This window comes from Erythrolamprus reginae, chromosome 10 (assembly GCF_031021105.1).
Source record: "Erythrolamprus reginae isolate rEryReg1 chromosome 10, rEryReg1.hap1, whole genome shotgun sequence".
Classification (NCBI taxonomy): domain Eukaryota; kingdom Metazoa; phylum Chordata; class Lepidosauria; order Squamata; family Dipsadidae; genus Erythrolamprus; species Erythrolamprus reginae.
This window is the reverse complement of record NC_091959.1, coordinates 15,378,788-15,394,422: the sequence shown is the minus strand read 5'-3', so window position 1 is coordinate 15,394,422 and position 15,635 is coordinate 15,378,788. Positions and strand designations below refer to the sequence as shown.

Sequence of the window (15,635 nt, the reverse complement as noted above, 5' to 3'; positions counted from 1 at the left end):
ATCTTGCCGCCGCCAGCCCTCTCAGCTGTCTGGCGACCTATGTGTCTTCTGGCGGCCGCCGCTGCCCAGATTGCGCTTCCTGCCGCCACGGCCTCCGCTCTAGCCTCTGCCACCACCACCTGCACCCTAGAGCAGTGTTTTTCAACCAGTGTGCCACGGCACACTAGTGTGCTGCAGCACATAGTCAGGTGTGCCGTGAGAGGGGAGAGAGAAAGAGACAGAAAGAGAAAAAAAGCAAGAGAGAGAAAGAAAACAAAAGAGAGAGTGTGTGAGAGAGAGAGAGAAAAAGAGAAAGAAAGCAAGAGAGAGAGAGAAAGAGAGTGAGTGAGAAAGAGAAAGAAAGCAAGAAAAAGAGAGAGAGAAGGAGAGGAAGGGAGAAAGAGAGAGAAATGAGAGAAAAAAGGGGAGAAAAAAGAGAAATGAGAAAATGTTTGAGGCAGAGAATGAAAGGAAAGAGAGAGAAACAAAAGTGACTCATGATTTAAAGCATATGATAAAAAGCACCCAAAGAATAAGAGAGGGAACCCCCCCCCCCAGCCCTCAGCTGTTTCTGGAAATGGTTCAAGAGTGTGTATATACAAACACACACACAAAGGGGGATAACATGTATAATATGTACTGTCTTAGAGTCTCATTTTGTGTCATTTTGGTTGATGGTGTGCCGCAGGATTTTGTAAATGTAAAAAATGTGCCGCGGCTCAAAAAAGGTTGAAAATCACTGCCCTAGAGTGTAGCAAAACCCCCAGCTTGCTGCCCCATTGCCCATGCAGGTTCTGGGGGTAAGTAAAACCAGGAATGGAGGAGGGAGGGGGAGGAAGAGAGGAAGGAAGGGAGCATCTCTACTTCGCGGAAAATTGACTTTTGCAGGCAGTCTTGGAACGTATATCCCCCGCGAAAGTCAAGGGACCACTGTATTTGAATACTTCTTAGGTTCTTGGCCGCAATCTGAATTTCCAAAGAATACCAGTCCAAGATGTGATTATATTTGTCTTTTACTGTTTGTTCAACAAGGATGATCATGCTTTGATATGTCTCCTTCTAGGTGCAACTCGTAAACAACCGCTTTAAAGGGGTCAAATATTTACGACTCAACACATTGGCTTCCCTGGGCTATGTAGTCGTGGTGCTGGACAACCGAGGTTCCTGCCACCGGGGCCTGGCCTTTGAAGGCGCCTTCAAATATAAGATGGTATATTGTCTCATGAATGGAGGTAGCAAATGCTGAAAGAAAGAAAGAAAGAAAGAAAGAAAGAAAGAAAGAAAGAAAGAAAGAAAGAAAGAAAGAAAGAAAGAAAGAGAGTTGGAAGGGACCTTGAAAGCCTAGTCCAACACCCTGCATAGGCAGGAAACCCTATACTACTTCAGAGAAATGGCTATCCAACATCTTCTTTAAAAAAACTTCTATTGTTGGAGCATTCACAACTTCTGGAGGCAAGCTGTTCCACTGGTTAATTGTTCTAACTGTCAGGAAATTCCTCCTTAGTTCTAAATTTCTTCTCTCCTTGCTTAGTTTCCCCCCATTACTTCTTGCTCTACCCTCAGGTGCTTGACTCCTTCTTTGTGGCAACCCCTGAGATATTGGAACATTGGTTGTTACCTATAAAGCCCTACATGGCTCAGGGCCACACTATTTATGGGACCGCCTCTTGCCACATACCTCCCGGAGACCAATAAGAGCACTCAGAGTTGGCCTCCTCCGGGTCCCGTTGACGAAGCAATGCAGTTTGGTGGGACCATGGGGGAGGGCCTTCTCTGTGGCCGCCCCAGCTCTATGGAACCAACTACCCCCCAATATACATACTGTTCCCACCCTACTGGCCTTCTGGAAGGCCACTTAGACCTGGCTCTGCCGGCAGGCCGGGGGGGGGGGCATGAACTAACAACTGAAAAGGCCACACTGTATGAATAGCATGTATGTATGGGATTATGACTGTTTTATAATTAATTGGTTTCATTTTTTTAATACGGGGTTTTATAGTTTTAGATTATATTCAACTTCTTCTTATTGTTCGGTATCTAAGAACATAAGAAGAGCCATGCCGAATCAGGCCAAAGCCCATCAAGTCCAGCATTCTGTGTCACACAGTGGCCCACCAATTGTCCATGAGGATCTTGAGCAGAAAGAGAAGGCAAGACCCTCCCTTTCCCTTGACCCCCAACAAATGGTACTCAAGGGAATCCTGCCTGCCTCAACCAACATAGAGGCAGCACATGGACATCCGTTTCAATAACCACCGATACACTTGGCATCCATGAATCTGTCTAATCCTGCCTTGAAGCTATCAAGGCTGACAGCTGTCATGACCTCTTCTGGAAGTGAATTCCATAAACCAAGGACCCTCTGGGTAAATAAATATTTTCCTGGATTTGTCCTCACTTTCTTACCCGTGAGCTTTAGGGAGTGCTCCCTTGTCCTAGTATTGTGTGATAGAGAAAATAATTTTTTCTCTATCTGCCTTTTCTATCCCATGCATGATTTTATACACTTCGATCAAGTCACCCCTTAAACGCCGTCTTTCAAGGCTGAAGAGACCAAGGCGTTGCAACCTGGTATCATAAGGGAGGGGCTCCATTTCCTTGATCATTCTTGTTGCCCTTTTTTGCACCTTTTCCAGTTCCATTGTATTTATTTGTATTCCTTTTATATTATTATTTTAAGCCGCCCTGAGTCCTTCGAGATTGGGTGGCATAGAAGTCAAACAAGCAAGCGAATGAATGAATGAATGAATGAATGAATGAATGAATGAATGAATGAACAAACTAAGAAAATATTAGATTGCGCTGAGATGGATATGACGACAAGACGATTAAATAACCAAGAGGAATCAGAATTCTATGTGATTTGAAATAAGGTGTATATATGGATAAATAAGAAGAAAAATTAAATGCAAAACTTATGTGAGAATTGTAGATGTATCGCAATGATTCACCTTCTCTTTTTTTATCTTGTTTATCTATGAAGTTTTTTTTAATATAAGGTTGAATAAAATTTCTTCTTTTCATCTAAATTAATATGTTGACTTAAGGTATTAACAATGTATTCTTTTTTCTGTAAGGAAATTTGACTTCTATGACAAGCGGGGGAATTGTAACCCCAATTTCATGTTAAATGTTTGTTTGTATGTTTGTCAATTTTTATGGAAAATCAATAAAGTTTATTTAAAAAAATGAATGAAGGAACGAACGAACGAAAGAACGAACACTGCTATCATGTCTCCCCTGGTCCTTCTTTTCATCAAACTAGCCATGTCCAGTTCCTGCCTTAACTTGTGTTATTCTATAATTTATACATTGGGTGATATTTTCCACCTATACCTGTTTTTTTCCCTCTCTCCCAACAGGGTCAAATTGAAATCAGTGACCAAGTGGAGGGCTTACAGTATTTGGCTTCCCGATACGAGTTCATCGATTTAGACCGAGTTGGCATTCATGGTTGGTCCTATGGTGGATTTCTTTCGCTGATGGCTTTGCTGGAGAGGCCAGAGATCTTTAAGGTTGGTTCTCCTAACACAGCCCATTCCATCCCTCTATGCAGATATGATGTGGATGTGTAGCAGTATTCCAGTACAGTGATACCTCGTCTTACAAACGCCTCATCATACAAACTTTTCGAGATACAAACCCGGGGTTTAAGATTTTTTTGCCTCTTCTTACAAACTATTTTCACCTTACAAACTCACTGGGATGCCTCGCCTCAGGACTTCCGTTGCCAGCGAAGTGCCCGTTTTTGCACTGGTGGGATTCCCCTGAGGCTCCCCTCCATGGGAAACCCTATCTCCAGACTTCCGTGTTTTTGTGATGCTGCAGAGGAATCCCAGCAGGGGAATCCCAGCAGCGCAAAACGGGCGTTTCACTGGCAACGGAAGTCCGGAGGTGGGGTTTCCCAGCGAGGGGAACCTCAGTGAAATCGCAGCATCACAAAAGCACAGAGGTCCGGAGGTGGGGTTTCGAGGACCGGTGTTTTTGTGATGCTGCGATTTCACTGATGCTCCCTTTGCTGGGAAACCCCACCTCCGGACTTCTATTGCCAGCGAAGCGCTTGTTTTTGCGCTGCTGGGATTCCCCTACTGGGATTCCCCTGCAGCCTTGCAAAAACACAGAAGTCCATAGGTGGGGTTTCCCATGGAGGGGAGCCTCAGGGAAATCCCAGCAGCGCAAAAACGGGCGCTTTGGCTAGCAAAAGGGGTGAATTTTGGGCTTGCACGCATTAATCACTTTTCCATTGATTCCTATGGGAAACATTGTTTCGTCTTACAAACTTTTCACCTTAAGAACCTCGTCCCGGAACCAATTAAGTTTGTAAGACAAGGTATCACTGTATTTGAAGGGCTGCCACAAAGAAGAGGGGGGCAGCCTATTTTCCAAAGCACCTGAAGGCAAGACAAGAAACAATGGATAGGGTTAAGCTTTGATTTAGTTGAGTCAATCCTTTCAAATGCTTACAGCCAACTTGACTTGTACTGGATCTCAGTTCAAATGTGAATAGAAAAAAATATTGAAACAACGTATAGTTACAGGTGTTGTGGTTGGCTCTGCCCCAGCTCCTGCCCCAGGGAATGTGGAGGTGGAGGCAGGGGAAACGTCAACATGTCCTAGGCCTGTTTTGTTGCCGGCAGAGTCAGGTAGCGCAGTTTCCTCGGACGAAGAAGAAGGTGGGGGTGACTTGGAAGAGGGGGGCTTGGCACACAGCCCAGGAAGCCAATCACCATTATCTTCGGTCGATTCGGATGACGAAGTGTTAGACCCACGCAGGCGCAGACTTATGCATCGGAGAGACCAATTGAGGACATATTACAGGAGATAAGAGAGGCCACCTGTGTTTGGGTGGGGCTCCAGTAATTAGAGCTGCTGTTATAAATAGCAGCGTGCTAGTTTGGCCGTTGTGGAAGATTATCCGATCGCAGTTCTTCAGGATCGTGCCTCGCTCTGTCTGAACTTTGTTTGTGGATTTTTCACGCCCTTGACACCAAAGCAGAGTAAAGTGTGTGTGTGTTTCACTTCGTGGGAAGAAGGAGGGCTGTGACGTTTCTTCACAGCTACTAGCTAAGTCCTTAAGGACTTATTAAGGGACTTGTACAGCCGACAAGGTTGTTTTGGGGATGAGTGCTCTTTGCAATACAAAAAGGGTGCTTTGTTTCTTTTGAATTTTATGATAAAGGACATTGTTTTGAATTTTCAAACGTGTGTGTGTCTGAAATTTGTACCCGTGAATTTTCGGGAGGCTTCTACCAGAGAGCCCGGCAGAACATATAGGTATATGTATAGTGGAGAAAAACAATAAAAAATTTATTTTTTAAAAAAATCAACTTAACTTTTTTTGTTCAGGTTGCAGTTGCGGGTGCTCCAGTGACGTTGTGGCTTTTCTATGACACGGGTTACACCGAGCGTTACATGGGACACCCGGACAATAACGAACAGGGCTATTATTTGGGCTCCGTAGCTATGCAGGCAGAGAAATTCCCTTCGCAGTAAGTATATGTGATACATAAAGAATTGAAAATGTTTTTATTTAAAAAAAAAAAAGGAAATTTGCAATACATACCTCTAATACAGGTAGTTTTCAACTTACAACAGTCCACTTAGTGAATGTTCAAAGTTACAACGGCCGTGGAAAAAGTAGCTTAGGATCATTTTTAACCCTTTGCAACATTCCTGTGGTCATGTGATCAAAATTCAGACACTTGGCAACTGACATGTGCTTATAACTGTTGCAATGTCCGGGGGTCGTGTGATGCCCTTTTGCAACCAGGACACAAACTGTTTCAACTCCTATCCTCAAAACGTCGCTACAGAGCACTGCACACCAAGACAACTAGACACAAGAACAGTTTTTCCCCGAACGTCATCACTCTGCTAAACAAATAACTCTCTCAACACTGTCAGAGTTTTTACTAAATCTGCACTTCTATTTCTACTAGTTTTTCTCATCATTCCTATCACCCATTTCCTCCCACTTAGGACTGTAGGACTGTAACTTGTTGCTCATATCCTAAGATTTTTATTAATATTGATAATAATAATAATAATAATAATAATTTATTAGATTTGTATGCCGCCCCTCTCTGAAGACTGTTTCTTCATTGCTTATTTGACCCCTATGACAATCATTAAGTGTCGTACCACATGATTCTTGACAAATGTCTCTTTTTCTTTTATGTACACTGAGAGCATCTGCACCAAGACAAATTCCTTGTGTGTCCAATCACACTTGGCCAATAAAATTCTGTTCTATTCTATTCTATTCTATTATATTCTAACCTTCTGACAAGCAAAGTCAGTGGGAATCCCGATTCACTTAACAACCGTGTTGCTAATTTAATAACCACAGTGATTCACTTAACAGATGTGACAAGAAAAGTCGTAAAATTGGGCAAAAGTTACTTAACAAATTTCTCACTTAACAACATAAATTTTGGGTTCAATTATTATTATTATTATTATTATTATTATTATTATTATTATCTATTTATTTATTTATTTATTTGTTTGTTTGTTTGTATGCCGCCCCTCTCCGCAGACTCGGGGTGGCTCACAGCAATAATAAAAACAATATACAGTAACAAATCTAATATTTAAAAATATCTAAGAACCCCTTATTTAAAAGCAAAACATACACACAAACATACCATGCACAAACTGTATAGGCCTAGGGGAGATGTCTCAATTCCCCCATGCCTGACGGCAGAGGTGGGTTTTAAGAAGTTTACGAAAGGCAAGGAGGGTGGGGGCAATCCTAATCTCTGGGGGGAGCTGGTTCCAGAGGGTCGGGGCCACCACAGAAAAGGCTCTTCTCCTGGGGCCTGCCAGACGACATTGTTTAGTCGACGGGACCCGGAGAAGGCCAACTCTGTGGGACCTAATCGGTCGCTGGGATTCGTGCGGCACAAGATGATTCCAAATGTATTCTGGTCCGATGCCATGTAGGGCTTTATAGATCATTACCAGCACTTTAAATTGTGACCGGAAACTAATCGGCAACCAATGCAGGCCGCGGAGTGTTGACAAGACGTGGGTGAATCTAGGGAGCCCCACGATAGCTCTCGCAGCCGCATTTTGCACGATCTGGAGTTTCCGAACACTCTTTAAAGGTAGGGGCAAATTAGATGGACCATGAGGTCTTTTTCTTCCGTCAATCTTCTATGTTTCTATGTTTATAAAATACTGCTTTCCTAGATGTGTGTGAGGGGGAAATCTGCAGGAAATATAATTGTTAATTTCTGTGAGGACATTGGATTGTCTTCCTAATTACATTTCCCCCCTGTTTTTTGTTGGTTTCTGCAGGCCCAACCGTTTATTGCTACTGCATGGATTCCTGGATGAAAATGTTCATTTTGCACATACTAGTATTTTGCTGAGCTTCCTGGTCAGGGCTGGAAAACCTTACGACCTCCAGGTAGCAGAGAAATTTGTGCAGCTCTAAAATTCAAGGGTTAAAATGCAATTGGGTCTGGTTTGGGCTGGATATTTATTTATTAGATTTATTTATTTATTAGATTTGTTTGCCGCCCCTCTCCGTAGACTCGGGGCGGATATGTCACAGAGGGAGCAAGGATGAGGCAGGATCAGGACTACGGAGAGCTCCAGGCTAATTCAAAAGAGATGTTGTTCTTCTACCCCTGATAAAATTAATCTAGCCAGGTCAACCCTTTTCCTCCTGGCTTTGACCGCCTGCAGCTCTTTCAGACCCTCAGAATTTTGTAGAACAGAAAAACAGTCTCAAAATGGGTGAACAGTGCAGTCAGGTGGTAGGGAAAGCAAGTAGGATGCTTGGCTGCATAGCTAGAGGTATAACAAGCAGGAAGAGGGAGATTATGATCCCCTTATATAGAGCTCTGGTGAGACCACATTTGGAATACTGTGTTCAGTTCTGGAGACCTCACCTACAAAAAGATATTGACAAAATTGAACGGGTCCAAAGACAGGCTACAAGAATGGTGGAAGTTCTTAAGCATAAAACGTATCAGGAAAGACTTAATGAACTCAATCTGTATAGTCTGGAGGACAGAAGGAAAAGGGGGGACATGATTGAAACATTTAAATATATTAAAGGGTTAAATAAGGTCCAGGAGGGAAGTGTTTTTAATAGGAAAGTGAACACAAGAACAAGGGGACACAATCTGAAGTTAGTTGGGGGAAAGATCAAAAGCAACATGAGAAAATATTATTTTACTGAAAGAGTAGTAGATCCTTGGAACAAACTTCCAGCAGACGTGGTAGATAAATCCACAGTAACTGAATTTAAACATGCCTGGGATAAACATATATCCATCCTAAGATAAAATACAGAAAATAGTATAAGGGCAGACTAGATGGACCATGAGGTCTTTTTCTGCCGTCAGACTTCTATGTTTCTATTACTATTACTTAGCAACCATTTGAAGTTGCAACCTGCCTAGAACAAGGGAGTTACAACCACAGATCAGTTTGACATGCCTTGATTGTTAATGAATTATCTACCTTCAGTCTCTCTAGGACTTTCAGCTGACTTGCACCTAAGGAGGTTGTTTTGATTTTTATCATCATTTAGAAGCAATTAAAATGCCTTCAATGAGACTTCAAAATATACAATATCCAATTAGGAAAAGCCATACTTTTCTCTCCTTCTCTCTTCCCCCCTCCCTCCGGAGGGTGGAAATCCAGTCAGTTTTAAAGTCACGCCGCACTTTAGAGTCGGAAAGAGGGGGGAAATGAAACGGCTGGGTTTTTCTCACTTTCTCTCTTCTCCCTCCCTCCCCAGGGTGGAAAAAAAAAGCAGGACATTTTTCAAACGGAGCGAGAGGCAGGACAAATGATCAACGTCTGGTCACCTTATTCTAATTGCCAATTCCAGCGCAGAGGTCAGAACTCTGCGCTGGAATTGGAAACTTGTGGGCAGACATCTCAAATCTCCTGCGCTATAGCGCACAACTCACATTAGAGGGAATACTGGTTACAACGCAACGTGACCACACTTCAGTGCTAGGCAATATATGTTTACTACCATTTGCAGAGTCCCTCAGTCACGGCGTTCCTTAAAAAGAAACAGTCTAAATTTTCTTGAAGTGCTACGACAGTGATGGTGAACCTCAAGAGTGTCCAAACAGGAAGGCACGCGCATGCGCATCAAATCACTAGAAACCCAACTACTAGCTGGCTGGCATGCATGTGCATGTCGCAAACCATACAACCAGCTGGCTGGCACCCATATGTACATCAGAAACCTGACAACCAGCTGGCTGAGCCAAGGCAATGGCATGTGCATTGGTTGCCGATCAGTTTCCGGTCACAATTCAAAGTGTTGGTTATGACCTATAAAGCCCTTCATGGCACCGGACCAGATTATCTCCAGGACCGCCTTCTGCCGCACGAATCCCAGCGACCAGTTAGGTCCCACAGAGTTGGCCTTCTCCGGGTCCCGTCAACTAAACTATGTCGGCTGGCGGGACCCAGGGGAAGAGCCTTCTCTGTGGCGGCCCCGACCCTCTGGAACCAACTCCCCCAGAGATTAGAATAGCCCCCACCCTCCTTGCCTTTTGTAAGCTCCTTAAAACCCACCTCTGCTGTCAGGCATGGGGGAACTGAGATATTCTTTCCCCCTAGGCTTCTACAATTTATGCATGGTATGTCTGTATGTATGATTGGTTTTATAACAAGGGTTTTTAGCTGTTTTAATATTGGATTGTCACATGCTGTTTTTATCACTGTTGTTAGCCGCCCCGAGTCTACGGAGAGGGGCAGCATACAATTCCAATGAATGAATGAATGAATGAATGAATGAATGTGTACCAATAAAGAAGGCTCTGAATGCCACCTCTGGCACACGTGCTATAGGTTCGCCTTCATGGTGCTAGGATGAGAGTTACCTGGCACCCTCTTAATAATAATAATAATAATTAATAATAATAATAATTTATTAGATTTGTATTCCGCCCCTCTCCGGAGACTCGGAGTGGCTCACAACAAAAACAACAATGTGACAAATCCAATATATTAAAAGACATCTAAAAACCCGTGATTAAAACCATGCAACGCAATCATACCATACATAAACAATATAAGCCCAAGGGGTACCTTAATTTCCCCATGCCTGACGACACAGGTGGGTCTTCGGTAGCTTACGAAAGGCAAGGAGGGTGGGGGAGGTTCTGATCTCCGGGGGGAGTTGATTCCAGAGGGCCAGGGCCACCACAGAGAAGGCTCTTCCCCTGGGGCCCACCAGACATTGTTTAGTCGGCGGGACCCGGAGAAGGCCAACTCTGTGGGACCTTATTGGTCGCTGGGATTCGTGCGGCAGAAGACGGTTCCGAAGGTATTCTGGTCCGATGGCTTTATAGGTCATCACCAACACTTTGAATTGTGACCAGGAACTAATCGGCAGCCAATGCAGGCCGTGCAGAGATCCCGAGGATTGGATCCCAGCTTTCTGCATCCCAGTCACAGCTGGATTCCTTTCGTTTTCTTCCTCCCCAGATTTATCCCCAGGAGAGGCACAGCATCCGGGTCCCTGAATCTGGAGAACACTACGAACTTTACCTCTTGTACTACCTCCAGGAGAATTTGGGATCGCACCTGGCTGCCCAGAAAGTGATGCCCTGAGCCCCAGGACCTCTCGGCATGATGCGTCGACTGCTGTTGAACCAAACACGAGCACTTGAATGGTGCCTTCCTTCCTGGTGCCTGCTTCTAACCAAGAGAGAAATCTAACCGGCTTTATTGATTATTCTCCTCCCTTTTCAGGAACACACACCACCGTCACGGCGTCATAGAGGAGATAACTGTACAGCAAATGAATAATTTTAAATGTAAATAATAAAACGGAAGGCTGTACAGTTTATTTGGATTCTGGGCTTCCTCCCTAACCAGTGTAACTTTGGTTACAGAACAATGAGCCAGGGTGGCGCAGCAGGTAGAGTGCAGTACTGCAGGCCACTGAAGCTGACTGCTAGATCTGTAGGTCAGCGGTTCAAATCTCATCACCGGCTCAAGGTTGAATCCTTCCGAGGTGGGTAAAATGAGGACCCGGATTGTGGGGGCAATATGCAGGCTCTGTTAAAAAGTGCGATTGCTAACATGTTGTAAGCCGCCCTGAGTCTATGGAGAAGGTCGGCATAAAAAAATCGAATGAATGAATGAATGAAAGACTTAATGAACTCAATCTGTATAGTCTGGAGGACAGAAGGAAAAGGGGGGACAGGATCGAAACATTTAAATATGTTAAAGGGTTAAATAAGGTTCAGGAGGGAAGTGTTTTTAATAGGAAAGTGAACACAAGAACAAGGGGACACAATCTGAAGTTAGTTGGGGGAAAGATCAAAAGCAACGTGAGAAAATATTATTTCACTGAAAGAGTAGTAGATCCTTGGAACAAACTTCCAGCAGACGTGGTTGGTAAATCCACAGTAACTGAATTTAAACATGCCTGGGATAAACATATATTCATTGTAAGATAAAATACAGGAAATGGTATAAGGGCAGACTAGATGGACCATGAGGTCTTTTTCTGCCGTCAGTCTTCTATGTTTCTATGAATGAATGAATGAATGAATGAATAAATAAATAAATAAAGGCTGCCCTTCTCCTTGTGGACTCAGGGCGGCTGAATGCTCTGAATAGTTGAAGAAATATGTGGAATGTATCCAGACGGAGTTCACGTGAATTGGTTTTTCATTTCAATGAGATGGTGGCCAAGGAAAAAATGGTTTGGAAGAATAAGGAAACTGCCCGATATGTTGTGGTAACTATCATTTAGGATTAATGAAGCTGCAAAACCAAGGTTTGGCCTACCTAGTATTTTTCAAACCTGCCAACTTTACGAGGTGTGGACTTCAACTCCCAGAATTCCCCAGCCAGTGATTTGAAAAAAGAAGTCTACTCTTAGGCGACCCCTGTGAAACGGTTGTTCGGCCCCAAATGGGGTCCCAACCCCCAGGTTAGGAACCACTGGCCTATAGCAACATAAAACCACTGACCTATAGCAACATAAAATTTGAGTCTAAGGAGAAGGGCGGCATAAAAGATGGATGGATAGATAGATAGATAGATAGATAGATAGATAGATAGATAGATAGATAGATAGATAGATAGATAGATAGATAGATAGTGTTCTGTCTGGGTGCCCCCAGACTTCAACACCAACTGGAAAAAGCAGCCAGACACGCTGGTAAAATCAAAAGCACTTTATAGTTTGAAAAATAAACACAGAGAAAAACCTGTTCTTCCCAACAGGCAGGCTATGAGACTTCACAGCAGAGTCCTGATGGCCAGACAATACAGCAGACTTCTTGCTGGCACACCCACCACTGTAGAGAATAAGACCCACACCTTTTCCCCCCAAGGTTTCAGTATTCAAAGTCACAAACCAGAATTCCAAGACGCCAAAGATCACAGCCAGGTCCCAGGACTCCCAAAGATAATACTCCACAAGCCAGGAAGGGTGGGTCTGCCTTTTCAGCCTTTCCAGAGAGCACCACACCCAAACCCAGCTGTTGCCTCTTTAGTGCTGAAAGTACCTGGCTAATTGTCCCCTTCGTTGTGTTGCTCTTCTCTGCCGGAGATCGATTATTGCTTGTGCATTTTCATCTAAGGAATCCAGGCTGCTTGCTGGGGAGAGCTCCCTCTCGGGGGACTCTGGCTGTCCTCCCTCTCCCTCAGCCTGAGATTCCTCCTCCCCGTCTGCCTGAACCTCCTGTTCCTCATCCTCCCCCTCTGAGCAGGAAGCCGGCAGAGGATCAGCCGTTCCCTGAGGGGCCTCAGACGGAATCACAACAGATAGATAGATAGATGGATGGATGGATAGATAGATAGATAGATAGATAGATAGATAGATAGATAGATAGATAGATAGATAGATAGATAGATAGATAGATGATAGATAGATAGATAGATAGATAGATAGATAGATAGATAGATAGATAGCAATAGGTCTTACACTTATATACCACTTCACAATGCTTTTACAGCCCTCTCCAAGCAGTTTCTTGCCGCCAATAATCTGGGCCCTCATTTAATTCAATTTCATCCATGGAACAGCTCAGAGCTTTGGGTGCTCCATCACTGGTAGTTTACTAGAATAGAAAAGGCAAGCATTTGCCCAGGATTGTATACATGGGCCTAGAAAGTTTAGAACTAAGATGCCTTAAACAAGATCTAAGTTTTGCCCACAAGATCATATGCTGCAACGTCCTGCCTGTCGGCCACTACTTCAGCTTCAACCAGAACAACACAAGAGCACACAACAGATTTAAACTTAATATTAACCGCTCCAAACTTGACTGTAAAAAGTATGACGAGTTGTCGACGCGTGGAACTCATTACCGGACTCCATAGTGTCATCCCCAAACCCCCAACACTTTACGCTTAGATTATCTACGGTTGACCTCTCCAGATTCCTAAGAGGTCAGTAAGGGGCGAGTACAAGTGCACTAGAGTGCCTTCCGTCCCCTGTCCTATTGCTCTCCTATATCTCCTATACCTTTCTTCTATTCCTATATCTCTTCTTCTATTCTTTCATTGATATGTTCTATTACTATGCCTTCTTTTCTATTATTTCTTAGATATCTTTTACTATGAGTATCTCCTCTATAACCTTCATCATGTATTTTACTATGTGTATATAGATATATACCCACTAAAACCCTCCCTGTGTATTGGACTAAATAAATTAATTAATTAATTAAACATTGGGGATGGATTGGAAGACCGCCCAAGGTCTCTTCCAGCCCTAGGATTCTATTTTTTCTATTTCTCAATCGGATCAAAACAATTTGCTTTGGGATGTTCTATTTTTCTTCACCATTCTCCCAAGAAAACCTATGATGCAGCTCCTGTGGCCTGATCTCTCTGCTAAAACCAAGCTCTGCAAATTATTCAGAATTATTTGGACCTTGGAGTTTTCTAGATTTGGTCTCTTCCAACCTTATTGTGATCCCCTCATATAGAGCGCTGGTGAGACCACATTTGGAATGCTGTGTTCAGTTCTGGAGACCTCACCCACAAAAAGATATGGACAAAATTGAACACGTCCAAAGAGGGGCTACAAGAATGGTGGAAGGTCTTAAGCATAAAACGTATCAGGAAAGACTTAATGAACTCAATCTGTATAGTCTGGAGGACAGAAGGAAAAGGGGGGACATGATCGAAACATTTAAATATGTTAAAGGGTTAAATAAGGTCCAGGAGGGAAGTGTTTTTAATAGGAAAGTGAACACAAGAACAAGGGGACACAATCTGAAGTTAGTTGGCGGAAAGATCAAAAGCAACGTGAGAAAATATTATTTTACTGAAAGAGTAGTAGATCCTTGGAACAAACTTCCAGCAGACGTGGTTGGTAAATCCACAGTAACTGAATTTAAACATGCCTGGGATAAACATACTGTATATCCATTGTAAGATAAAATACAGGAAATAGTATAAGGGCAGACTAGATGGACCATGAGGTCTTTTTCTGCCCTCAGTCTTCTATGTTTCTATTATTCTATGATCTACATTCTTCACTCTGTCTTGGGGTCTAGTAGCATAGGATATCATTTCTAAAATGTTGAGTGTACAGTAATTCCTCGCTACTTCGCGGTTCATCTTTCACAGATTCGATACTTCACGGGTTTTCAAAGGGGGCTTAAATCCATTGAAAATTTTAAATCCATTAAAAATTCATAAAACTCTTCTACAATACACAATACATATGGAAGAGAATAGACATGAAGTAATATATATAAAGATAATATGTAAAATATGTAAAAATAGCGGAGAAGATATATGAAAGGAAGAGAATATTATATATGATATATGAGATAAAGGAAAGACAATTGGGCAGGGGATGAAAGGCACAGTAGTGCACCTTACTGACCTCTTAGGAACCTGGAGAGGTCAATCGTGCATAGTCTAAGGGAGAAATGTTGGGGGTTAGGGGTTGACACAATTGAGTCCGGTAATGAGTTCCACGCTTCGACAACTCGATTGTTAAACTCATATTTTTTACAGTCAAGTTTGGAGCGGTTAATATTAAGTTTGAATCTGTTGCGTGCTCTTGTGTTGTTGCGGTTGAAGCTGAAGTAGTCATTGACCGGTAGGAGGTTGCTGCATTGGTTGCTGCATTCTTCTATGAGCTTCTTTTCTATCCTCTTCTCTTGGTAGCTTCATACGTATTTGCCACATTCAGATTATTATGTTAACCAATGCAAGATGGCTGAAATGTGTATGAAAGCCTGAAGGCTGCTGTTCTCACGGATTCTTGCATGCCTTTCTTCAAAAAGTACATGGCACTGTCCAGGAGAGGGCGCCCTTGTCTATCTAATGGCCCGCAATTAGCATTTGGCGCTCACTAGCAGTGTTGTTGGTCTCCAAAACTTTAAGCTGTGTGGACTTCAACTCCCAGAATTACATATTGTGCTCTCTGGGGAATCCTGGGAGTTGAAGTCCAAATAGCTTTAAAGCTGCCAAGATTGAAAAAAACAGGTTTGAACTGCAGGATTGACAGCCGGATGAAAACCTCGAAGAACCATTACATACAACGATAGGGATTATAGATAAGGGTTACGGGAGATATGATAGCAGTGTTCCAATATCACAAAAATGAGAGGGTCAACCTATTTTCCAAAGCAATGTTTCCCAACCTCAGCAACTTGAAGATATTTGGACTTCAATTCCCAGAATTCCCC

At 43.1% G+C, this 15,635-nt stretch overlaps 1 protein-coding gene across 4 annotated transcripts in view; it reads left to right on the top strand.

The window, feature by feature from the left end:
• DPP8 (dipeptidyl peptidase 8) overlaps positions 1 to 10,811 on the top strand; it is a 41,126-nt gene extending 30,315 nt beyond the window's left edge. For all 4 annotated transcript variants that reach the window (XM_070762298.1, XM_070762302.1, XM_070762301.1 and 1 more), the window contains 5 exons: positions 1,043 to 1,189; positions 3,342 to 3,494; positions 5,326 to 5,468; positions 7,282 to 7,393; positions 10,450 to 10,811. In XM_070762298.1, coding sequence (XP_070618399.1) covers positions 1,043 to 1,189; positions 3,342 to 3,494; positions 5,326 to 5,468; positions 7,282 to 7,393; positions 10,450 to 10,575 — 681 coding nt within the window. In that variant the 3' untranslated portion in view covers positions 10,576 to 10,811. The remainder of the gene's footprint in view (positions 1 to 1,042; positions 1,190 to 3,341; positions 3,495 to 5,325; positions 5,469 to 7,281; positions 7,394 to 10,449) is intronic.
• The last annotated feature ends 4,824 nt before the right edge of the window (positions 10,812 to 15,635 follow it).